Source organism: Budorcas taxicolor, chromosome X (assembly GCF_023091745.1).
Source record: "Budorcas taxicolor isolate Tak-1 chromosome X, Takin1.1, whole genome shotgun sequence".
Taxonomy (NCBI): domain Eukaryota; kingdom Metazoa; phylum Chordata; class Mammalia; order Artiodactyla; family Bovidae; genus Budorcas; species Budorcas taxicolor.
Genome location: NC_068935.1, coordinates 64,385,343 through 64,411,037, shown reverse-complemented (window position 1 = coordinate 64,411,037; position 25,695 = coordinate 64,385,343). Strand labels below are relative to the sequence as shown.

Genomic DNA, 25,695 nt, shown 5'->3' with positions numbered 1-25,695 from the left:
GCTCATTGATTCTGAAGACCTTTACAGAGCCTCTGCTCCCTGAAAGGCCATGTTAGCCGTGAGGACACTAGGAGAAGCAGGACAACCCCCACTCCTAGAGCGATGGTCTAGGAGCCAGAGTCACAGGAGTAAGTTGAAGAGACATCCTCTAGTCCCACAGAACAAGGCAACACGGGGCAGGGCAGTGGGGTTCCAGGAGAAGCAACCTGGAGTTGGTGTCTGAGCCAGGTCACTTTGGGGCTTTGGAAAGCCGGGTTTCTTCTGTGAGGGGTGATTTTGATGAGGCTGGGTGGTGGCACCCTTCAGTATTGCATTATGTCTTAGGGGTGATGGGAAAGTATGAAAGGGATCATTGATGTGAGGTGTCCTTTTGCATTTTGGATAAACCCCAGCGACATCTCCTTCTCAGGCAAGAAGGGGTCCTGGCTCTTAGCACATTGCTATTGACCACAGAGGTAAAGAATGTGTTTTCCACTCATATCTGCAAAGAATCCTGCAGAACTTTGGCCACACTGCCTTTCAAGTGATGCCCAAGCAATCCATGGAACTACCCTCTCTTTCCTGGTGCCAGGGATCCAGAGCCTAAGGTGTTAATCAGCTTTAAATTATCTCATTTTGTAATTGGCCATTAATCAACGACTTGATTTTTGTTGGGGCTGCAGTGAAGGAATATAATGATTTGGATGGAAGACAGGCTGGGACAGAGACAAAGAGTGGTTCTTGATTTTCCTGGAGCAGGTTTTTCCTGCTGGAACACTCCTCAACAACCAAAGTTAACAGGCGCTCTAACTGGAAATGGGGCTTCTGGGATAGCTCAAAGGATAAAAACCTGCTTGCATTGTGGGAGACCTGGGTTCTAGCCCTGGGTCAGGAAGATCACCTGGAGAAGGGCATGACGACCCACTCCAGTATTCTTGCCTGGAGAATTGCAAGGACAGAGGACACTGGTGGTCTACAGTCCATGGAGTCTCAAAGAATTGAACACAGCTGAGCTAATAACACTATGGTCCACTATGGTCTAACTGGAAAAGTTAACTAGTTTTATATATGAATCATCATGTTTGGCTGATTAGCTATTCCACATCCTATTGAAGTGCATATTCTCAGACATGGCCTGGAACACAAACCAACCAACCCCTTTCCACAGTGGAGAGTGGAGGAGTGTCTGAAGACAACAGTGTGAGAGATTCTTGCCCCACCATCACAGTGCCAACAGAGGCCAGGCCCTGCCAGATGCAACGCATCCCTCAGGTGCATCCTGCAGCCCAACACATGGGGCTCCTCATACCAGCTACAGTGAGGGTGGGGAGTAGCTGGAGGGCCTCTGGGCTGGGGAACTCCAATGTGGGGATGCCAAGGGCAGAGGCAGGAGAGTGAGGCTGAGAAAGGCAGGCCTTGGACATCATGAGTACTTCTGTGTACACAACACAAGTGTCCTGAGTCACAGCTTACAAAACTTGATGCCACACAAACACACTGCCAGGGCCCATATGGTGCCTGGAGGAGGGGGACCAGAAAAAGCAGCTCCCTCAGAACACAGGGGATGAAGAGGGGCCCAGAGAGGGGGCAGGCAAGAAAGGCCACCTAGCCAGGCTGCCACAGATACCACGGTCTTTGGTCCCCTTCAGAGGAGCCACCAGGGACCCCCACTGATGATCACAGCCTTCAGGGTCATGTCCCAGTCAGATAAACCAACCTGAAGGAATGTTTTGTCAACCTGTTTAGCAGCACGAAGGCAAGGGAGCAAGTGCAGGTCGTGGCCTGCAAGCTCCATTCTAGCCTCCAGTTCTCAGGCTGCAAGGCCCCTGGGCAAGCCTCTTCCACACCCTCTTAGTTCTCCCCTTTCAGACACCAGGCAGTGGCCCTCACACAGGGCAAATGACCCTGCTGAGTGGCAGAACTGGGGGGGTGCTTTCTCTAGGGGGACAGTGCCCAAGGGTCCTCATACAAGGGCCTTTCCAAGGTGCCAGTCTGCTCCCTACATGGTGATTTTGAAGAACAGTGGCCCACAAAGGTCAGAGAAGACACATCTCTAAACCCACTGCCCTATCACCCATGCGCGCTGAAGACAGGTGACTCTCAATGGAGTTTTGTCCATTCCCACACATGGACACTCATCCATTTTCAAATACAGGTAGATGGGGGCTTCCTCTGGTGACACCTAGCTCAACAAGTCTGACATGTCCCTGGGAGTGAGTGTCTGTAAAGGAAGCCCCTTGAAAGGTGCTTAACGAGTGAGCCAACAAAATCATTTGATGTATCTCCCATCTAGGTAAGGGAGAACAGGTCCACAGTGGTGGTGGGGACAGGGGCAGGGGCAGACAAGATCAGAGCTGGCCTCAGAAAGGACCAGTAAAATGCTTGTTTTCAATAGAACAAGCTGTACCTTGAGCTCCCAATCAAGTTCTTCAAAGGGCAGGTACCCACGGACACCCAAGTTGGACATGGTAGGCCAGGATCAGGAGTAGCAGAAGCCCAATCAACCCACTGATGAAGGAAACAATAATTTTGAGGCAGCCTCCAGGGAGGCTGAATCCAAGGCTCTGGGCAGGGAACAAGAAAAGCACACACACAGGTGTTCCAAAAGTGAGCACTTTAGGGCCAGGAAAGCAGTCTTTATGGGAAGAAATGGAAACTAAGACAGCAGCCTATGATCTGCAGTGGGATGATGTCTAGAGGTGGGCAGAGCTTGGGAGGCTGCAAACTCAGCAAAGCACATAGCTCTGCCCTCCCACATGGCATCCTGGGGAGTCTGTGTCTCAGGTACTTGGGGAACAGTCAAGTGGAATGTGAGGTTGCTCACACTGTGCTCAAGCAGAGCCCTACTCTGGGGAGAGCTCAACCTAGGGAGTGGAGGGGGCAGGACAACAGCACTCTGACTTTGGGGCCATCTGAGCGGGACAGAACGACCAGCAGCACCAGCCAGAAGACAACAAAGCCAGAAGAGGGGCAAGGCCAAGGCCCGAGGGTGGGGAGGTGGGACCACCAACACAGGCTAGGCTAACCAGCCCGCTATGGATTCCATCTTCTGGGAGGGACAGTTGCCAGGGGCCCATCTGACCCCTGGGATCTCTCACAGTGGTAACCAAGCCAGGACTCGCCAGGGCCTGGCCCTTAAGCAAAAGCCAACCACAGGCCTGCCCATTGGTAGGGAGGGGGTGGGGCCAGGGGCACATTTGTCAACCCATACAGGGCCTGGCCCCCTGGAACAAGGCACCTGGAAGCAGATGTGAGCCTTTGCAGGCAACCTGAAACATTATTTTCTGTACTTTCAGAAAAGAGACCAGCTGGGGATCCATCTCTGTCCCCAGACACCTCCCCCACACTGAGCCAGGGCTGCCTCTCCACATCACCTCTGTGACATCATGAAACAGCTAAGGAAGCTAACCACTTAATTGGCTGCCTGGCCAATGACCCAGATTCTAGAATCTCCAGAGAGTATTTATGGGGCACCCCGACCCTTGCCTGAGGCCTTTCTGCCCTGAGCATTCACCGCTGGGGTAGAGAATGCTCCTGAGCTAGACTGGCTCCATGGCTAGTCAGAGTTCCCAGACGGCACACACAGCCCCACTGGCCCCATTAACTTATGGGGAGCCTGCAGCAGGGGACCCCCATGAGTCCTCCCCAGATCCAAATGTTGATTCAGCGGAGACTTTGGAGAAGCAGGGTGACCAACCCAAGAGCCCAGATTCAGGCCTCCATGACAATCTGCCCCCACAGGGCCTGAAGCCACAAATAGCCAACAAGGAAGAGAACCACACCTTCCTCGGGCTGTCCTTCCCCAGGAAGCTCTGGAGAATTGTGGAGGATGAGGCCTTCACCTCTGTGCACTGGAACGATGAGGGAGACATGGTGGTCATTGAGGCAGATCTCTTCCAGACAGAGGTCCTCCAGCGCAGAGGTGCAGACCAGATCTTTGAGACAGACAACATCAAAAGCTTCATCCGTGAACTGAACCTGTACGGTTTCAGTAAAATCTCCCCTTTGGGTCACTCTGCAGGGAAGAAGATGATGGTAATGTAGAAAGTCCTTCTGGGGAGGCTAGACTAGATAAGCTGAGTGCTGGATGGGTTTCATTTCCCAGGGGAACGTTGTTCTCATGAGAGGGTGGTTAAGGAGAGGAGAACACAAGGTCTGTCTTGTTCCACCACCCACCTTAGACAGGATCCACAGGGGTGACTCCAGACCCTGAGTGGCCACTGAAGGTCAGGGACCGCCAGTAATACCTCAAGTGAGGATGGCCCCAGGGGTGCTCTAGGGAGAAACATGCTAGAGCCTCATAACCTTCCAGAATGAAGAGATCTTGTCTCTATACATAGGCATGGCTGGGACGGTGGTGGGGAGGAGGGCGGCGAGGAAGGCCTCTTCTCCCCCTTGCTTTCTAAAGTGATTCGTTTTCTTTCAGATCTATCGCAACTCCAATTTTCAGAAAGACAAGCCTCTCCTCCTGCAGAACATCCCAAAGAGAAAGAAGCGAGTGGTGGCAACCAGACACTCTCCTCGACTCCACCACAACCAGTGCACCCAAGAGGCCGACAAGAAAGTCCAGAAGGGAACCCCACCTGTTCGCAGAACCCCCAGCCGGCGATCATTTGTGCTCTCTCACCTTTGGTCCATGGGCAGTGTACCCAGGCAGGCCGGGGCAAACTATCTCCCCATGGAGGAGGGCGGCCCCAGTGGAAAGGGCACATCCAGCAATACCACGTCTGCACCCCCAGCTACTTCTGGGAGGGAGGGTACAGGGCAAATGCCCGAGAGCCCCCTAGAGTACCCAGATTATGATTCAGTGATGGCTTTGTACAACACCTGTTACTCCATCCTGACGGCAGCCCTTTCCTTCACGGCCCCAAATGAGGCCCCTGAGGCAGAGGAGGAGCAGGGAGAGTCCTCCGATTACAAATGTGTACTCTGTGAGCAGGTCAAGGACAAGCCCAATCCCTAACCTCTCACGTTCCTAAGGACACTCAAAAGTACTCTCTTGTAATCAAAAATCGATTTTTGGCTCTAATAAGGTGGAACAGAACTACACAGGAGTAAATAAAGAATTGAATGAGAACTGCAAGTCTGTGTTCTTTCTGTCTGTCCACGCTATTCACACAGCACAGGGCAAGCCAGATGAGGCTGGAAGCCCACGCCCCATGCAGGCTTCTGTCTGGCCCCCATGGTCCCTTTTCAGTGGAAGCAGCAGCATTTCACATGCTTGGCCAAGAGTCTGGCTCACTAGCCAAGTGCTGAGGCCAGCCAGGACAGGCTGGTCACTGCTCAGCAGATGGCCCAGCCAGGCTTCTGACCTTGGGGGTGTCACCTTCCCTGAGTCATGCACCCTAAAGCAGAAGGGACTTCTCCTGGGTCCCCCAACGGTGCCACAAGTCTCTGTTCAGTAGCTGAGCATCTCCAGCTGTTGATCCAGGGGCCACCCCTCAAGAGGCTGACCAGAAAGCAGGGTCACCCCACCCACCAAGGGCCTTACAAACACATGACATCAAACCCAAAGACAAGTACAAGGTTTCCACAAAGTGAACACCAGCCCTTGTCACTCTGCCCTCGCAGGTGTATTTAGGAGTCTGTCTTTGGATGTGAGGTGGCCAGGCACCACATCCAACACACATGCTTTGTGAGCCAAGGGACACATTAGAGCAGGGCAAGGGTCACCTGCAAGGACAAACAACAGCCTGTTTCTGGGCCTGTGGGCCTCTCCCCCTGCCAGAAGCCTTACCAGCTGCTCATGCTCAGCCCCACCCCCGGTCTTCCTCCATCACCCCCAGACACTGTTTCAACATCAGGGAGTTTGGACCAGAACAGAGAGGGAAAAACACTAATCGGTTTCATAACAACACATTTCTCTCAACCACCCAGACCCAGCAGGGTCAAAATGAGTGGCGATGCCATCTTATCATAAAAGTCAAGGTTCTGGAGACTCATGCTGAGTCCCAAGCAGCACCACACAAGAGGTATCCCAGACCCCCGACCCACATCAAGTTGGCAGCACACCCCAGGGTGGGGCCGATTGAGACAGAACCAGATGGGCACGTCCAGGGAGCAGTGGTGACTGAACAGTGTCACCATGTGCAGGTCTCTTGGTCACCTTCCTCTCGAAAGCCGATCCTGGACAGGCCTCCTGCCCAAAGGGGATCAGGTGCTTGGGGATGTCCACCTGGAAGATGTCCTTCCCACCCCTCCCAGGGATGGGCTGCAGCAGCCAGCAGGGCTTGTCGAGCACAGTCAGGTACCTCTGTCAAAGGTTGCATAGCAGGGCTTGATTCTCCAGCTCCTCTACCTCTTCAGGATCTAGGTTTTCTGGGCACAATAAAGTGTCCCCAATTTCCACGAGACCCATGTGCAAAGACAGGACACAGAAGGAGAACAAGGTAATTCAAAGTCATGCCTGCTAGAGACTAAGACCATATCACGGAGGAAACCTGAGGTGAACTGGGTCCTCTGGATGAGCATTTTCAGATGGGCTCACCTTGGCCAAGCCAGGGAGGGGGCGAAATGAAAGACTGAGGCCTGGTGCTCCATGAACCCATCTGGCCATGGGCAGCTCTCAGTCTGACCACTGCAGGCCACAGGGACAGAGCAGGAGGGCTCCAGCAGGAGCCAGCAGGCATCAGGTCCCCAAGGGATTTACCAGCAGAGAGGTGTTGCTGTGGGGCCTCACCCCTGGGGAATCAGGGGACTTGCTCAGGCCCAGCTGCTGGCAGTGTGGGTACTGAACCCAAGCTGGGTGCTTTCCTGCCTCTCACAGTCTCTGCCAGGCACACAGACATATGTGGGGACATACACACACACATACAAAGCGCCATGTGCAGACCTGGACCCGCCTCTGCTCAGAGCACAAGAGGAGACTGAGGCCAGGGAGGTGGTCAGGCACCTCGTGCCATTGTCTCCCAGCCAAGGTACCTCGTTGTCCCTCTGAAGAAATCTTAGCCTCCCCACCCCCCATCAACTGGTTCAACAGAAAACAAACGGACACAACCTGGCTGAGATCCAGGTCAGCACTGGGGGCCATGAAGGCAGCGTGGGGCAGGGCCTCACTTGCCGATGATCACTGAGGCTGAACTTGTTCCCATCCTGCAGCAAGGCCTGGATCTGGGTGGGGCTCATCCCCAGCCTCTGCCCCAGCAGGTCCCTCCAGGCCACATCCACCCAGTACCAATGTGCTATGTGGACGGCCAGGGTACAGTGCCAGTGGTCATGCAACATGGGCCTCCACTGCCGCTCCAGGAGCTTGACACCATTTAAGATGAGAACTCCATAAGGCTGTCAGAAGGACAGACAGCTGAATTTTACCTCCCAGGGCTCCCAGGGCCTCACATGGCTGCAGACACACAGAACAACAAACTTCAGGAGCCTGACACAGTAGCCTCCAAGCTCACAGCCCTGGGCAGGACCTCAGCCCCACATGCTTGAGCATCCTTCAAGCCTGTGAGGGGGTCAGAGAGGTCTGGCTTTTTTCATCTGTCTCCACGGGGTCCACTGATAGGAGGGTGGTGACCCAGAGGACCCATCCATCACATGCAGTCTGTGGGGAGGTCAACAAGGAGGGCAGGACAGCGGGAGAGAGGCAGGTGGTGAGTTCCAAGACAGAGGGCACCGAAACCCTAGAAGCACTGAGGAGGGAGGGTGGGTTCCCTGGCTTCACAGTGCAGTGGGCAGGCTCTGGTCCATTCCCAGCACAGACGGGCACTGTCCTGGACTTGACTTCCCCCACCCCAGACCCTACCCTACCCCTCAGCTCCTGGGCCCATCCCTGCCCATGCTCTGCATATCCCCCATCTTAAACCAAGGTTGATGAGGGCAGATCTGTGCTAACCAACCTGGCCTCAGTCCTGGGGCTGCCCTGGACCTCAGACGGCCCTGCCAGTTATCTTCCCCATGCCTTTGGGAGCCACCTTCCTCCCAGCCCTTCCCACACCACAGCCTCCACTGTCATCAGATGCCCTGGCCCCTGCCCAGAGCCTAGAGAAAGAACAAAGAGAAGGAACCTCTGGGATGAGTGCACTCCCTGTCCTTGCCAGGGCCTGGGACAGCACCATGCAGGGAATCACAGAATTCAAACCTCAAATAACCCGCTAGGTTACTGTCAACTCGTTTGACACCTGAGGAGGCACCAAAGGATAGAGAAATACCCCATGACTGCAGGGGATCTGACCACACGCACCTCCATCCTCACCTCTTTCCTTATACCTGGAAGGGGGTCCCTGTTCACTGGAAGGGGTTGGAGGGGGAGGAACAGAGGCGCCAGCCTGAACCTGAGCAGGGTCTCAGCACCTGGCTGGAAGCCTCTGTTTCCATGTGGCTGTGAGGACAGGGATACGGTCCCAGAGGCACCCAGCCCAGAGCCTCTGGGGCCTTTCCTTCCCTGAGCACAGCAGAGCCATAGTTATCACAGGCCCACAAGGCCCCACATGATCTGGCTCTTAACCTGGCGGCCTGCTCTCTTTGCCCCTGGATTTACCCCCAGTAGCCATGAAGGCCATCCTTCCATCCTTGGAACATTCCAGTGTGTTCCTTCCTCAGAGCCTTTGTAGGGGGTGAGGAATCACATTGTGTCCCCTCAGAGTCAGGTGCTGGAGTCTCAATCCCAAGTACCTCGGTGTGATATTACATACGAAGAAAAGGTCTTCACAGAGCTGATGGGGGTCAAGTGAGCTCAATAGGATGGACCCTCCTCTAACAGGATGGCTGTCCTCATACAAAGGACATATTTAGAGACAGACAGGCACACAGGAGAACTGGGGTGAAGAGGAAGGCAGAGCTCTCCAAGTCCAGACAGTCTCACCATGGCCAGCAATGCCCTGGAAGAGAGGGGGGGAAGAAATGGGACAGACTCTCTCCACAGCCCTCATGAGAGCTAACGTCAGCCAACACCTCAACCTCGGCTGCCGGCCTCCTGAACCAACAAGGTTTCTACTTTGAGCCACCAGGTGCCATCCTGTTGCGGCTGCCGGCAAATGAAGCCAGACGATCAGCCCTGCCCTGACATCTCTCTGCCAGGGCAAGGGAGGAGTGGGGGGATGTCTTCTCCAGTCCCAGGACCTCGGGTACACTCCTCCTTGTCTGCACAACTTCATGTGCATGTTTTCATCTTACATGGTGTCTGTTTACATCTCCCAGTTTCAGGGATCCAACAAGTTACTGATGCTTTCCCCTGACGGAAGGGAAGGGAAAACTCATTCTGCCAATACAGCCACTCAAAATGACCACACACTCACTGAAGAGCCATGCAGGAGGAGGCCCGGGGCAAATGACACACATCCAAGGTGCTGACACACACCAGCAAATGGCCTTCCACAAAGGCATCCCCTGTTTCCACTCCAGCAACCACAGGCAAGGGTGTTATGTCCTCACGCCCTGGCTGGCCCTGAGCATCATCATTTGGTTGAAACTTTGCCCACCTGCTGAGTGACAAAGGGTCACATTTTTCACTGGGTCTGGTTTGGTTCCCAGGTAGCCTGGTTTGCCCCTGGAGCTTGGCCATTGCTATGCCTTGTACTAGGGTATGTGACGGGATCCCAGGCTTGCCAGTTTCCACCATTCAGTTTCTCAGCCAACTCATCCCCTCCTGGGTGCCTCCAAATCTCATCAGTGTGGGTGGAATCCCTGAGCAAGAAGGGGCTCAAGTGCTTCTACCACTTGAAGCAGAGGGTGCCTGCTTGGTGGCCAGAGAAGAAAACACATTTCTGCCTGCTTGACTGACAGGAAGAAGATCATCAGTGACAATACACAAATCTTGGAGAACAAGCCACCATGGTCTTCTCCTCAGCAGAGGCCTCAGACCACAAGGAAACAGTAGGGCCCAACTGATGAGAAACACATGTGCAGGTTCCCTTAGGTTTGGTTCTGCTCATCACAGCAGCTGGCCTGTCCTCATGTGGCTGGGTAGGGACTCCACGATGCCTCAGTAAGCAGCACAGAAACCCATCCCCTAGGAATGATGGTGATTTATAGTCCAGGAGACCCCCGCAAGGAACCAGAGAAAATGACTCCTCTCCTCACACTGCCACTCTGGAAGGATCCTGGGGTCACCATATTCAGTTGGCTGCCCTCCATGGACTCATGGTTGGGCCCTGCCAGGAGGGGAATTGTGAACAAGCAGCTGAGCCCTGCAGGGTCAGGCCTGGGTAGGGGCTGCACATAGGGGGCAGGTGGGGCTCGCTTGGGGTCACAGTCTGGGGGCAGAGTACGAGACTGGAAGGAGGTCAAGGATGCCTTCACATGTGTCCCAAGGCATCACCAGGACACACATGTGGAAAGAAAGCAGGTGGGGACTGTGGCCATGGAGGGAACCTGAAGGTGCTGCTTGGCCGCATGGCAGGCGCTGCTGGTCCCAGAGCCTGGAAAGCCCTGCCTGAAGGTAAACTCCATGCATGAAGCAGGTCCCCCCTTCCTGCAAACAGAGTGAGTCACAGGCACTTTGGGATGGCCGGGCTGTGGCCACCGGGCAGGACAGTGGTCCACCACCAGGACTGAGACTGCTGAGAGCACTGGCTGGCCTCAGTTGCATGGCACCCATAAACACTGACACCTGTCATTTCTGGTGTGTACGGCTGCCCATACACATGCAGGTACACATGCACACATTTACACAGACATACACGTATGCAGACATGCACATATGAACAAAGGTGCATTCCCTCACCGGCCCTGTCTGCTAGGAGATGAAACAGGATCCACCACATCCTGAGGCACCTGGAACGTCAGGCCAGGAGGAGCCTCCAGATCAGTGGCCTGGAGCAGAACCCAGAGGAGGACCAGCAAGTGAGCGGCTGGGCAGAAGAGAGGGGCGGAGGCAGGAGGAACAGGGCAAGGAGTCAGAGGCTGAAGTGTGGGAAAGACCTGGGTGAGAAGGAGCTTCTGGAGAGGGAGGCAGGGTGGGGCAGGGCTGGGCCTGGGTGGAGCTATCAGAGGCGGGTGGGGCTGACAGGATTGAAGCTGTGGGCCCAGGGAACCCATAGAGAGTGGGCCTGTCCAGCTTCATGGCAGAGGCCAGGCTGTGCCTTTTTGAGTCCTTGCCATAGGTGTCCAGTCCGTGAGACTCAGTGAGATTCAAAATGACTGCACCCAGGGTCTTCAGCAACTGCATCTGAGCTTCAGAGTGGACCCCAGGGGCCAGGGAAGCAGGTAGAGGCACAGCCTCTGGGTGCAATTTCCCATCCCTTGGCTGAAAGCCCAGGCTGGCTCCTCTCCAACCCACCCTGGGACTGCTGGCCCAGTGCTGAGCAACAGTCTATCTGTTTTTTTGCAGATGTGAACGAAAATCCTCACTGTGTTTCCTGCTGCCCCTGGAACCCGAGATGTCTCAGAAAAAGGCAGCTTCACCTTCAAAACTGTTTCCTGTCCTCTTCCTCTCGTCTGGGGGCTCAGCCCACCCAGGGCAGCCACCTGACTCTGCTCCTGACCGCCACCCTGCCTGCTGTGTCCCTGCTTCCCAAGTGCCTGATCACAGTAAATATTCCTTTCCCTGTCCTCACTGCTACTAGATGAGCTCAGGCCTCATGGCCTGGGGCTGGTGCTGTCAGCCTACAGCCCCCTGTCAGTCTGGACCCCTCTTGTCTCTCCTCCTCCAGCCAGTATTGCACACACCATTAATTCTGTATCATGCTGCAAGCACATCTGTCCTCAACCCTGGATGGAAAGCACAGCAGAGCCCTCTCCTATTTAAGCCCCAACCCATCCGTGGTACCCTGGGGGGCTTCCAGTAGTCCCAAGTCTCCTTCCTTGTCACCCAGCACTCTGGTGGCTGTGCTGGCCCTGGGCTCTGTGCAGAGCTCATCCGAGCCCCCACACTTTCTCATGCAGTTCTGCTCCTCGACCGCTGGCTCCTCTTGTCCTGCCCTTGGACCTCTGGCTCCTCTTGTCCTGACCACCTACTGTCCTCCCTCCAGGCATGACTGTAACACCCATTTCTCCATCTGCCAAAGTATCAGGCACTCTCATCTGGGAGTTCTGGGGCATCCTGCATCTTCCTGCTGCCCGTCTTTGTCCCCAACTTTCTCCCAGACTGTGGCAGCTGTGCACGAGTCCAGACCCCCACAGGGTCACCAAGACCCAGCAAGGCAAGACCAGTATCTCCCTGGTTCCTGTTAGCTGGGTACCCACACAACTGCTGCCGTGGGAATGTTGAGTTGGAGCAGTGCTTTCCCTTCCAGCAAGAAGCCTGCTCTCTCCTTGCAGAAGCCTCTTGACCATGAGTTGAGGGGCAGGGGCTGCCTCCTGAATTTGAGGCTTCAGCACTGTGGGGACCCAAGTGATCACCACAAACTCCCTCATGCTGGTGCCCTACTCCTCACCCCAAGACTGGTTACCAGCTGCCTCCAGACACCCCAGACACATCCAAAACCAGTAGCAGTTTCAGATCATGAGGGAGGGTCCTGTGAACTGTGGGTGGGCTGCTGCTGTTCTTCCTGCCTCCTGGTTTTGAACTAGACCTTGCCCAGTGAACTGGATACCATGAAGTGTGCCTGCTGATGGTGGCAGCTGTGAGGCCCTGCTCCGTGGCATTTCTCTGCACCCGTCCCTTCCTTGCTGCTGGCCCCAGCTCTCCTCACATACCCAGATGGGGACCGAGCCATGGGGAGTGCTGCCTCCCACCCCACCTGGATCTCTGAGGCTTTGTGAGGGTTCCACTTTGTCCCTGATGTACGTTTGTGGGCAGCACTGACCTGGGACAGGCTCAACCCAGATTCTGGGTTTCCCTTGTGTCCTCCTTGGCCAATGTGGTTTCCTCTCTGAAATGTCTGTTACCCATCTCTCCGCTGAGCTCTATGTCCTATTTGTACCAAGTTGTGGGCACTTCTTTCAGGGTCTGGGTGCTCATCCTGCCCTGGTGTCTGTATTGCAGATTTGCCCTCTTCTGTTTGTGGGCTAGCAATGGACTCAGTATTTACCTGGTGTCTCAGAGCCATAAGTGCCCCACAGGTCAGCCTGTGTCTGTCAGGTCCTCCCGCCAGGGGCCACCATCCACCCCCAGGCTTGGCACCTGGAGCGAGCAGTCCCTGAGGAGATACTGCCCTGGTGTCCAGCACTCTGCCCGTGAGAGAGGGCTCCTTCACATCTATTTCGGTCCCTCGGTACCTGCTTAGCTTTGGTTCTGGGCCTTAGACTCCCACGTGCAGGACAAGCCCAGGGGTAGCCATGTAGCTCCGGGAGGTCAGCCAGACCTACTTCCCCTTTGTTCCCAGGGCAGCTCTTGTTGACCGCACCCCTCTCCATATGGCCCAGATGGAGGGGCCAGCCTGAGAGCTGGATGTAATTCTGATTTCATCTCAGTTCTGCTACAGTTCTTTGAGAGGATATGGCATACATGGAACCTGTGGACACAGGTGGCCACTCTGCTGCCCCTCCTCAGGGTGCTGACTGCCCAGGGGATGGGGCACCACCTAGGGGGCCTGGGGGATACTCTGTGTCCATCTGACGCTGCCCTGCTAGCATTCACATCACAGGCTTTTATATCATGTCTGACCCGGGGGTGAGAGATACTGGTTTACACATGTCCATCACTCCCAAGCTCTGGGGTCTATGTGGCCTTCACTGTCTTCCATCTGGGCAGGTTGGCCATGACTTGGGTGCCACAAACCCCCAGCACTGGAGGGGGCTTCTGGACACCAGGCTGCGGCCCACAGAATGGATCCAGCTGTTTAGTTTGCAAGAATAAAAAGAAGGGAGTGTGGACTGGAGTGTGCATTGCCATCCCATACTCATGGTGAGAGGACTTCAGTGAGTGGACTATCATGCTCTGGGAGGGAGCCCTGTGTGGCTACTCTTTGAATACTTGTGTGCCCACCATGGCAACTTGGCCAAGCACAGAGAGGGTGTGAGGAGTCAGGAGCAGAGGATGCCCATGAGGCACCACCAGAAGTGAGAAGGTTCTCCAGTTCATGAATGGGGCGTGTATGCCCCTTCTTTTTCTATGCATTTCTCTTTTAATCAATGGAGTTCACACTGGGTTTTCATTCGGCCTTACCATCTTTCCTTCATATCACATGGTTCCCCAGATTCTGAAGGACTCCTCGACAGATGTCTCACTAAGCCCTGCACCTGGCTGTGGGGGATACTGCATTCCAGGGCTCCCAGCTCAAGACCAACTGACAAATCCTTGGGACTGGCCCCGCGTCCCTTGCCCCTTGATCCCCTGTGCCCAGAAACCCCAGCCCAGGGGTTCGTCCAGAAGGGGCCACAGAGTCAGAGTTAACAATGTCTCTCATGTCAGTGTCACATTGACTGTGTGTCTGGTAACCTCCACCCCTCTGGTGGTCCCACCTCACTATGTGGGTTCACCATCTCAGAGCCCGTGGTCCCTTTGGGAGGGGATAGGGTCATTCCCATGTTTGTTTGCTGTGGTGTGGCAGCATCCTTCTCCTGGGGACCTGCCCCATTCCTGTTCCTCAGTTCCAGACCTGAGAACTGGCTCAGTGGCTGAACCTGGGCGAGGGATCTTCACCTGTTTACTGGGGTGGCTGCTCTAGGCCTCAGTGTCGTTTGGACTATACCTTGGTTGGTTACCCACCTATCAAGCCTCCAGGAGGCCATGCTGTGTTGACCACTTGCCCTGTGGCAGCCTTCATCATGGCCCCTGGCTCCTGGCAGCTCAGTGCAACCCCATGACCTCTGCTGCAGCCCCTGGGCAGCAGGTATGGGGGAAGATGGGTGTTGTCCATCTCCTCCATCACCAGGCCCAGAATGCCTAGCACGTGTTGCACAGTGACTTTACTCTGCTTGGCGGCCGGGCAGTAGATGATCAGCTCTTCCTGTGCTTCCTTGGTTTTCATGCTGGTAGTGCCATGGGTCCTGCTGCAGATCAGGGCAGCCAGCTCCCCTGATTTCTGGGACAGAGGGGCAACTGTGCAGGAGGACTCTGGTCCAGTTTGCTCCCTGGGCAGGGGACCAGCTCTTTATGGGGTGGGGAAATGGGCTGCTCCTGCAGGCTCAGAAGTTCAGAGATGTCTGGGATGCCCCAGTCTTCTGGGACATGCCTCCCAGTCTCCCTGGCCTTCGTGTCAGGGATGCATGTTTTCCCAAGAGGACGTCCAATGCCAGTGGCTCAGGTGTGCCTTGGCGGAACATTCAGTGTCTTTGAGATTCAGCCACTCCTATCAAATCTTGGGCTGATGTTTGTCCATTGCCTGAAGCTTTGTCAGCTTCCGGAGAGACCCTGGCCACCTCCTTGCTTGGTTCTCACTGTTCTTCATCCTAGGCTGGTCATCTGCCTGCATACAGCAAAGCTAAGAAGTCACTCCCCTCTATTCACCCCACGTTCCACACGCCTGGATCTTCTCACTTGCTGGGGAATTCCTCTCCCCTTGCCAGCCCAGAAAAGTTCTAGCAGCTGGACTGTAGTCTTGAGCCCAGGTCTGAGTGCACATCAACTACCCCCAGGATGGGTCCTCATAACCAGTGGGACAGGGATGTCAAGCCGGTACCAAGGCCCCATCTTGCCACCTCTACTTGGACCACTCCAGGGCCAGCCTTCTTGGGATGGGTCCTTCATGAGACTGTTTGCATGGGTGGGGAGGGTGGGGAGTTGGTTCTGGAGGCTGGCTGGGGACTCACCACCAAGGGGACAGGGAGCAGGCATGGTTGAACAGGGCATCCCTTCACCTGTGATGTTGACCTTACAGTTCCTGCCAGCCCACTGGGACGTTCAGAGCACAGACAGACATTGGAGGTGTCCACAGTGGGCCCTGGTGGTCAGGCCCTCACATTGCCTGAGGCCTCGTGATTGCTATTGACCAAGCAGGAAAACTGAAACCAGGATTTGGTGCCCAAGCAGTGGCTGTGTGTACATACAGGACGCCAAGTGCTTTTGCCCAGGTGGCACCACATTCTGCTCTGCATGCTGCCTGGTGGGAGGGGCTCTTGGCATCTTTTGCATCAGAAGACTGCTGGGTTGGGCAAGAGAACTGCTTCCAGTGTGCTGGTCACAAGCCATATGCTAGCCATGGTGTAAGCACAATCTGATGGGAGAGGGCAGATCTGGGTGCCAGACCTCAAAAGAAAAAGTGCATTCAAGTCCAAGGACACCTGTCCTGTAAGAGGCTCCTCCACCATGCAGGCCATCAGGTGTTCCTTCACACCTGCATCACTCAGGGCTGGGGGTGGGGAGGTTGGAGCGCATCTTCCAGGCAGACCTGTAAAGTGCAGAGCTTGAAACGAGGCAGAGGTTGGGGAGCATGAAATGTGGGGGACCAAACACTGACTCACATCAAGGGACCATGGAGGGCTTTTTAGATGGGAGGGCCATCTTAGCTGGGTCTTGTAGTGAAGAGGGTCTCCTTGGCTGGGAAGTGGGGGAAGGCCCCCAAGGGTTAGACCCATGGAGGGAACTGAGCCCAGGTGTGTAGCTGGAGCAGGTGAGCTTATGGAAGGCCCGCAACCTGACACCATCTGTATAGGTCCTCTGAGGGATTTTTGGCAAAGGATTTCTAGAGACTTTGATGTGCTGTGAAGTTTCATCCATTGCCTGCAGAGGCAAGTCTGCAGGCAGGTATGTGCAGCAGCCAGGTAGGCTGGGCATGCTCTGGTCCTCCACAGAGGTGGTGTGGGAGGAAGCAGACACTGTTCTGCCATCTCAAACGTGGATTGGTCCCCAGCACCACCACTGCTGGAGTGAGTCTCAGCAAATCACTCCCTCTCAGAGTCTCCATTTGTTTATCTGAAGGATGAGCACAGTGTGAAATGTGCCCATTACTAGTAACACTATTTGTTTGTGTATCTGATGGGAGTGAGGCAGTCACTGGATGATTCACACAAAAGCAGTCTGTAAACCAGAAAGCACCTACTATGAATACTGGTTGAAGAGGCATCTCTTTTGTCAAGAAAGCTTTCCCCAGAATGAGTGGGAATGCAGGCATGTACCTTGAAGTCTGCAGCTGGGAGACAGGGAGATAGCGAGGAGCCTCAGATTAGGAAAGGAGGAGAACATGGACACCATTGGCCCCCAGTGTCAAAGATTCTATAGGATGTGGCCTGGTTTTGGGCTTGAGGGCCATTGGTGGATTTTGAGCAAGGATGTATATAGTGGCCCCTGGAGACAGAGGCATTGTGAGCTGAGTCAAACTGCCAGGATTTGTTAACTGGGGGGACCAGTGCTAGGATCACAAGTTCTTAGCAGGACTAGGAATCCATGAAGCTGTGAGCCTCTTCCCTGAAATGTGCAGGAGTCAACATCTGCCTGCTGCCTCAGGTCCATGATCTACTGTCTACCATTCCATCACCCAGAACACCTCAGCAGCCAAGGGTTTTCACCAGCTTGACCTAAACCCTTTTGGTAGTAAAACCAAATGATAACAAGAAGCTATTTATAGTATCCCAAATTTTCTCTATGTAGCCCACTTGGTATTAACAGTCACATGGTTCACTGCAATCGTGTCAGTGTGTTTGCATGCACCTGCTTTAGTGTTGATCTCTGTGTCACTATTAATGATTTCTAAATCCCTAAACTCTTGTGGCCCCCAAAGGTTTTGGACAAAGCATTAGACACAAGTGATCTTAGCCCCAATAAGAGCCAATGCTTTCAGAGGACTGACAGAGGCCCAGGGGTACTGGTTCTGTTACCTTCCTCCAATCTTTGGCCTAGAGGGATGCCCTTCGTGGCACAGACAGGACTGAGGGCCAGCTCCAGGTCAACCTGGATGACTATACACCACACCATCTGCCAAACAGCCTCAGAATGTGGAATCTTTTGATACCAACCATGGTCTTCTGTGGTAGACATGGGTGGAACCTAGAGCTAAAAAGAAGGAGGACGCTTGGCAAGCTAGTGTATTCGCTAGTTTGTAATTCTGGACACCTGTCCTTCATCTTGTTTTAGGACAAGAGCTGAAGGAGCCCTGTGTGGTCTGCCAGTACAGCACCAGAAAATCTGGGTCCACCCACACAATTCTGGGGTGTTAACATGATTCAGAAGTCTCTGGTTTTGAGATGCAGGCAATGACACCAGAAGCTCAGCAGCATTAGGCTCACCTGGTTGACTTGCTTTCATAGCACACTTCTCAAGCGCCAATAGGCAATGCGAGTAGAGGAGATGAGGAGAAGGGGCATTGTGCTGCTGCTGGTGCTGCTTGCCTTGCTGGGCATCCCCCTCTGTCTCAGAGAAGCCTGTGTGTTAGCTTTTGACAGGATGGAAAGCTACCTTTAGGGCATGGCACCCAGGCCTCACCTACTCCATGCTTGGTAGCTAATCATATTCTTAGAATTAACCTGGACCCTAAATTGCAAAGGCCATGTTTTCCCTATGCAAAATTGTGATTTCCGATCAGCCCATTATCTGGAGGCTGTCTCTTGCTTGCCCACCCCAGCTTCTGTGCCCCAGTGTCCCTCCAGGTACCCTGTTACCCATGAGGGTATATGGCCATCAGCCTCACAGTGCAAGGCTGAGCAGCCCAGATCAGTGTCCTTGCCTGGGTTTGTCCTTGGCATTGTGGTGTTGTGGCTCAGTGGCCAGGGTTTAAGATCTGGAGCCAGTGATGACCCTTTTCCAGCCTCAGGTTTCACATCTGTGTGCTGGATGTATAAACAGTGCACAGTCACTAGGACAGTAGGGAGGGTTCCATAAGTTGAAAGGCTTGGATAAACTTGGTGCACAAAGATGTTATGGGGAAGGGAACCAGGAAAATTATGCCAGGGTCTTTCATTTGCTTTTGGGACCTACCATTGGCTGACAAGGGCAGAAAAAAAAAAAAGTGCTCCAAGCCACCTTGTTGCCAGCCTGCTATTATGTCCCTCTGGGGTTCTGAGGACTATCTTTAAGCAGCTTGCTATTGGCATAGCAACATTGCCAAGAGAAATATCAATTACCTCACATATGCAGATGACATCACCCTTATGATAGACAGCAAAGAGGAACTGAAGCGCCTCTTGATGCAAGTGAAAGAAGAGAGTGAAAAAGGTAGCTTAAAACTCAACATTCACAAAAATAAGATCATGGTATCCGGTCCCATCACTTCATGTCAAATAGGTGGGGAAACAATGGAAACAGTGATAGATTTTATTTTCTTGGACTCCAAACTCACTGCAGATGGTGACTGCAGTCATGAAATTAAAAGACACTTGCTCCTCAGAAGAAAAGCTATGATCAACATAAACAGCATAGAAAAGGCAGAGATATTACTTTGCCGACGTAGGTCTGTGTAGTCAAGGTTATGGTTTTGCCAGTAGTCATGTATGGATATGAGAGCTGGATCATAAAGAAGGCTGAAGGCCAAAGAATTGATGCTTTTGAACTATGGTGTTGGAGGAGACTGTTGAGAGTCCCTTGGGCTGCAAGGAGGTACAGCTAGTCAATACTAAAGGAAGTCAGTCCTGAATATTCATTGGAAGAACTGATGCTGAAGCTCAAGCTCCAATACTTTGGCACCTGATGCAAAGAACTGACTCATTGGAAAAAACCCTGATGATGGGAAAGATTGAAGGCAGGAGGAGAAGGGGGTGACGGAGGATGAGATGCTTGGATGGCATTACTGACTTGATGGACATGAGTTTGAGCAAGCCCTGGGTGTTGATGATGGACAGGGAAGCCTGGCTTTCTGCAGTCCATGGGGTCACAAAGAGTTGGACATGACTGAGCAACTGAACTGAACTGATGGGTCCAGATGCTATGTTAAGCAAATTACACATTCTGAGTGGTTGCTATAGATTTGAGTATACTGTTATGCCCACTTAACAGATGAGGAAGCTAAGGTAACAGGTAGTAAAGTCGTACTGACAAGATTTAAGCACAGAACCTTTTGACCTTTTTAGTCCTCTGACTCAGCATGAGACTGAGCCAAGTGAAAGCATCCCTGTTGCTCCAGGGCCCTGGCAGGCAACTTGAAGAAGTGAGGTCAGTGGGTACAAACCACAGGAAGCAAGGGGGCTGGAACACATGCAGAGAACACGATCTAGCCCAGAAGGAGCCGCCACTCACAATAGGAGGGTGTGTGGGCCAGGTGCCAGGACTTCTGATTTATCTAGAATGGCCAAAAAAGCTGAAGTTCAGTAAGAGATCTCCCGGTTTTTGAATGTTGGCTCCTCATTTTATAAAAGCACTCTCCACACCAGCTGCCTACACCTGCCACTCATGCAGAGCCTACAAGTAGCCCTCTCCTTCCTCTACTGCACTGGATCCGCACAGTTCGCCCCTTGCCAGGGATTTGTTCTCAGACTTTGATCTTCTGTCTGAAAGTGCTCCCGCCTGGCTTAAACTGTCTGCTCAGCTTCATGAATGCATGCTGTTGAAGAATGGAGAGAGACTCGGGGAACTCGCCTGCTTCCATGTGTTCTCCTGCAATTTATTCAGCTCAGTACGAACTGCACCTCCAAGCTTTCCCACTTCCTCTCTGTAGGCATCAGTGTCCTTTTGGCCAAAGTTCTCCCAAGGCTTTGCACTGCATCTGGATGTATCCTTTCTTCCTTTCACCTGGTCCATTTCTCCACTCTCCCAGTTACAGAGTCAGCCTCTGGGGACAGTCCAAAGTCTTACCAATTATCTCACTCTTTTGATCTTTCCCCAAGTCTGATCTCGGTGCTTAATAGGTTTACCTTTAAAATATTTGCTGAATTAAATATAAAAATTGAAGTACATGTGAAGCTTGTCTTCATATTCTTATTAATGACAAGCCAGATTCAGTTTTTTTTAATAAAGAGCTAAAATAGAGTTACTTTGCATCTTGAATCCTGTTTTCTCATCTATTAAGTATTATCAAACCTATAAGAATCACTTAATAGGTGTAGATTTCATAACACAGTGCCTGATGCATAGAAGGCACTCAGGAGAGGTCAATTCATCTTGTTACAGCTTTCATGATTTAATACAATTGTTGTTTAGACTATGTTTGATCCCATGAACTGTAGCACTCCAGGCTTCCCTGTCCTTCACCATCTACCAGAGCTTGCTCAATCTCATGTCCATTAGTCAATGATGCCATCCAAGTATCTCATCCTCTGTCGCCCCTTTATCCTCTTACCTTCAGTCTTTTGCAGCATCAGGTTATTATCCAATGAGTCAAATCTTGGCATCAGGTAGCCAGAGTATTGGAACTTCAGCTTCAGCATCAGTCCTTCCTATGAATATTCAGGGTCAATTTCGTTTAGGATTGAGTGGATTGATGTACTTGCAGTTTGAGGGTCACTCAAGAGTCTTCTCCAACATCACAGTTCAAAAGCATCAATTCTTTGGCACCCACCCTTTTTTCTGGTCCAACTGTCACATGGATACATGACTACTGGAAAAAGCATAGATTTGACTAGAAAGACATATGTCAGTAAAGCAATGTCTCTGCTTTTTACTATGCTGTCTAGTTTGGTCATAACTTTTCTTCCAAGGAAGAAGTGTCTCTTAGTTTCATGGCTGCAGTCACCATCTGCAGTGATTTTGTAGTCCAAGAATATAAAATCTGTCACTGTTTTCATTGTTCCCCCATCTATTTCCCATGAAGTGATGGGACCAGATGCCATGATCTTATTTTTGTGAATGTTGAGTTTTAAGCCAGTTTTTTCACTCTCCTATTTCACTTTTATCAAGAGGCTCTTTAGTTCCTCTTCACTTTCTACCATAAGAGTGGTATTTCTCCCAGCAATCTTGATTTCAGCACAGGATTCATCCAGCCTGGCATTTCACATGATGTACTATGCATATAAGTTAAATAACCAGGGTGATAATTACAGCTTTGATATACTCCTTTCCCAATTTTGAACAAGTCTGTTACATGTTGAGTTCTACTGTTGCTTGTCTCTCAGAATGTGTGTCTCACAGTGTGTTTGTGTCTCTATCTCAGTGTGTGTCTCTCTGAGTGTGTGTGTCTCATTCAATGTGAGTGTTTCTGGTTCTTAGCGTGTGTGTGTGTGTCTCTCTGTGTATGTCTCTCAGTCTGTGTGTCTCCCTTTGAATGTGTGTGTCTCTTCCTTGTGTGTGTGTCTCTCAGTGTGTTTGTGTCTCTCTCTCTCAATATATGTGACTCTCAGTGTATGCGTGTGTTTCTCTCTGTATGTATATGTCTCTAAGTGTGTGTGTGTGTCTCACAATGAATGTCTCTCACTCTCATGGTGTATGTCTCTCTGTATGTGTCTCTCAGCGTGTGTGTGTTTGTCTCTCTCTCTCAGTGTGCATGGATAACTCTCAGTCTGTGTGTATGTCTCTTTCAGGATGTGTGTCTGTGTGTGTGTCTCTGTGTGACTCCCACAGTGTCTCTGTTTGTGTATCTCCCATTGTGTCTCTCAATGTGTGTGTGTCTGTCTCACTGTGTGTCTGCCTCAGTGTTGTGTCTCTGTTTTTAGTGTTTGTGTGAGTCTCTCATTGTGTCTGTCTCTCAGTGTGTTTGTGTCCCTCAGTGTGTGTGTCACTCTGTCTATGTCTACTTAGAGAGTGTGTGTGTGGGTGTCACAGTGTGTGTCTCACAAAGTTTGTGCCTCTCACTCAGTTTGTATGTCTCTCTAAGTGTGTGTGTCACTCAGTGTGTGTTTCTCCTCCTCAGTGTGGATGTCTGACTCATTGTGTGTGTCTCTCTCAGTGTGTCTGTGTCTCTGTATATTGTGTGTTCACTCTTTCACAGTGTGTGTCCCTCTCGTGTGTGTCTCTCTCAGTGTTTGTGTGTTTGTCTCTCTCTCTCAGTGTGCATGGCTAACTCTCAGTATGTGTGTGTCTCTTTCTGTGTGTGTGTCTGGGTGTGTGTGTGTGTCTATGTGTGACACTCACAGTGTTTCTGTTTGTGTGTCTCCCAGTGTGTCTCTCTCTTAATGTGTGTGTATTTCTAATTGTGTTTCTACCTCAGGGTTGTGTGTCTAATTTTACTGTCTGTGTGTATCTCAAGAAGTGTGTGTCTCAGTGTGTCTGTGTCTCTCTCACAGTGCATATGTCTCTCTCAGTTGATGTGTCTCTCAGTGTGTTTCTATCTCTCAGTGTGGATCTCTCTTTCTCTCAGTGTGTGTGGGTCTCTCTCTATGTATGTCTATGTCTCTATGTGTGTGTGCATGTCTCAGTGTGTGTGTCTCACAATGTTTGTGTCTATCTCTCAGTGTGTATGTCTCTCTCAGTGTGTGTTTCTCAGTGTGTTTTTCTACTTTTCAGTGCAGATGTCTGTCTCTCTCAGTGTGTGTGTGTCTCTCTAAGTGTGTGTGTGTCTCTGTATGTTGTGTAATCCCTTTTTCACATTGTGTGTCTCTGTCAGTGTGTGTGTGTTTCTCTCTGTGTGTGTCTCTCACTGTCTCTGTTCGTGAGTCTCCCAGTGTGTCTCTCTATCAATGTGTGTGTGTGTCTGTTTCACTGTGTGTCTGCTTCAGTGTTGGGTATCTATTTTTAGTGTCTCTGTGTGTCTCTCAGTATGTGTATCTCTCCCTTGCAGTTGTGTAGGTGGGTCTCTCTCTGTGTTTTTGTATCTCTCTCAGTGTGGGAGTTTGTGTCTCGCTCTCTGTGTGAATGTTTCTCTCCCTCAATGTGTGTGTGTGTCTCGCTCTCAGGAGTGTGTTTCTCTTTCTGGATGTGGGTGTCTCTCTCAGCATGTGCGTCACTCTCAATTTGTGTGTCTCTGTCTGTGTCTCTCAGTATGTATGTCTCTCAATGTGTTTTTGTCTCTCTCTCAGTGTGTGTCTCTCTCAGTGTGTGTGTCTCTTTCAATGTGAGTGTCTGTGGTTCTTAATGTGTGTGTGTCTCTCAATATCTGTGTTTCTCTCTCACTGTGTATTTCTCTCTCAGTATGTGTGTCTCTCAGTGTGTGTGTCTTTTTCTCTCTCTCACTGTGTGTGTAGCTAACTCAGTGTGTGTATCATTCAGTGTGTGTGTGTGTCTCTGTGTGTCTCCACATTGTCTCTGTTGGTGTGTTTCCCATTGTGTCTATCCTTCTATGTGTGTGTGTCTGTCACACTGTATGTCTGCCTCAAAGTTGTGTGTCTCTTTTTAGTATCTGTGTGAGTTTCTCAATGTGTGTGACTCTCAGTGTGTTTGTGTCTCTCTCTCAGTATATGTGACTCTCACAGTCTGTGTGTCTTACTCTTTGAGTGTGTGTGTCTCTGTGGGTCCCTGTGTGTGAGATTCTCTCAGTGTGTGTGTGTCTGCTTCTCAGTGTGTATCTGTGTATTTCTGTGTGTATCTCTCTCTGTATGTGTATATCTCTAAATATGTGTGTGTGTATCTCTCAGCATGTGTCTCACTCTCAATTTGAGTGTCTCTGTGTGTGTCTCTCAGAATATGTGTCTCTCAGTGTGTTTGTGTGTCTCTCTCAGTTTGTGTGTCTCGTTCAGTGTGAGGGTTTCTGATTCTGAGTGTGTGTGTGTGTCTCTCTCTCTGTGTATGTCTCTCAGTGTGTGTGTGTCTCCCTGTGAATGTGTGTGTCTCTCTTGTGTGTGTCTCTCAGTGTGTTTGTGTCTCTTTCTTCGTGTGTGACTCTCAAGGTGTTTTTTGTCTCTTTCTCAGTGTGTGTGACTCTCACAGGGTGTGTGTCTCACTCTCTGATGGTGTGGGTCTCAGTGAGTGCCTGTGTGTATCTCTCTCAGTATGTGTGTGTCTGTTTCTCAGTGTGTGTCTGTGTCTCTGTGTGTGCGTGTCTCCCTCTGTATGTGTATGTGTTTCAGTGTGTGTCTCTCACTGTGCATGTCTCTATGTTGTCTCTCTGTTTTTGTGTCTCTCAGTGTTTAAGTCTTTCTCCGTGTGTATTTCTCTCTCTCAGTGTGGATGTCTCTCTATCTCTCAGTGTGTGTGTGTGTTTCTCTCTGTATGTATATGTCTCTGAGTGTGTGTGTGTCTCAGTGTGTGTGTCTCACAATGTCTGTGTCTCTCTCTCACTGTGCAAGTCTCCATTTGTGTGTGTCTCTGTGTGTGTTTCTGTCTCTCAGTGTGGATGTCTCTCTCTCTCTCAGTGTGTGTGTGTATCTCTCTCTGTATGTGTATATCTCTAAGTGTGTGTGTGTCTCTCTCAGCGTGTGTGTCACTCTCAATTTGTGTGTTTCTTGTGTGTCTCTCAGAATGTGTGTCTCTCAGTGTTTTTCTCTCTCTCTCAGTGTGCATGGCTAACTCTCAGTATGTGTGTGTGTGTGTGTGTGTGTGTCCATGTGTGACTCTCACAGTGTCTCTGGTCATGTGTTTCCTAGTGTGTCTCTCTTAATGTGTGTGTCTTTCTCATTGTTTGTCTACCCCAATGTTGTGTGACTATTTTTAGTGTCTGTGTGTATTTCAGTATGTGTGTGTCTCAGTGCATTTGTGTCTTCCTCAAAGTGTGTGTGACTATCAGTGTGTTTGTGTCTCTCTCTCACTGTGTATCTCTCTCTCATGGGGTGTGTCTCTCAGTGTGTGTTTCTGTTTCTCAGTGTGGATCTCTCTCTCTTTCTCTTGGTGTGTGTGGGTCTTTCTCTTTGTATGTCTGTGTCTCTATGTGTGTGAGTGTGTCTCAGTGTGCATATTTCACAATGTTTGTGTCTCTCTCTCATTGTGTATGTCTCTCACAGTGTGTGTGTTTCTCAGTGTGTTTTTCTCCTTCTCAGTGCAGATGTCTGTCTCGCTCAGTGTGTGTGTGTCTGTCTCAGTGTGTTTGTGTCTCTGTATGTTGCATGTTCCTGCTTTCACAGTGTGTGTCTCTGTCAGTGTGTGTTTGTGTTTCTCTCTGTGTGTGTCTCTGTGTGACTCTCAGCGTCTCTGTTCGTGTGTCTCCCAGTGTGTGTCTCTCTCAGTGTGGGTGAGTCTGTCTCATTGTGTGTCTGCCTCAGGGTTGTGTGTCTATTTTTAGTGTC

At 51.5% G+C, this 25,695-nt stretch overlaps 1 protein-coding gene and 1 pseudogene across 1 annotated transcript; one reads left to right on the top strand and one right to left on the bottom strand.

The window, feature by feature from the left end:
* The first annotated feature begins 3,531 nt into the window (after window positions 1-3,531).
* On the top strand, window positions 3,532-4,942 carry LOC128069379 (heat shock transcription factor, X-linked member 4-like). Its single transcript, XM_052662603.1, has 2 exons — window positions 3,532-4,014; window positions 4,406-4,942. Exons 1-2 carry the CDS (start codon window positions 3,532-3,534, stop codon window positions 4,940-4,942), a joined length of 1,020 nt encoding a protein of 339 aa, XP_052518563.1.
* Window positions 4,943-5,631: 689 nt separating this feature from the next.
* LOC128069496 (protein EOLA1-like) lies at window positions 5,632-14,771 on the bottom strand (annotated as a pseudogene).
* Between the last annotated feature and the right edge of the window lie 10,924 nt (window positions 14,772-25,695).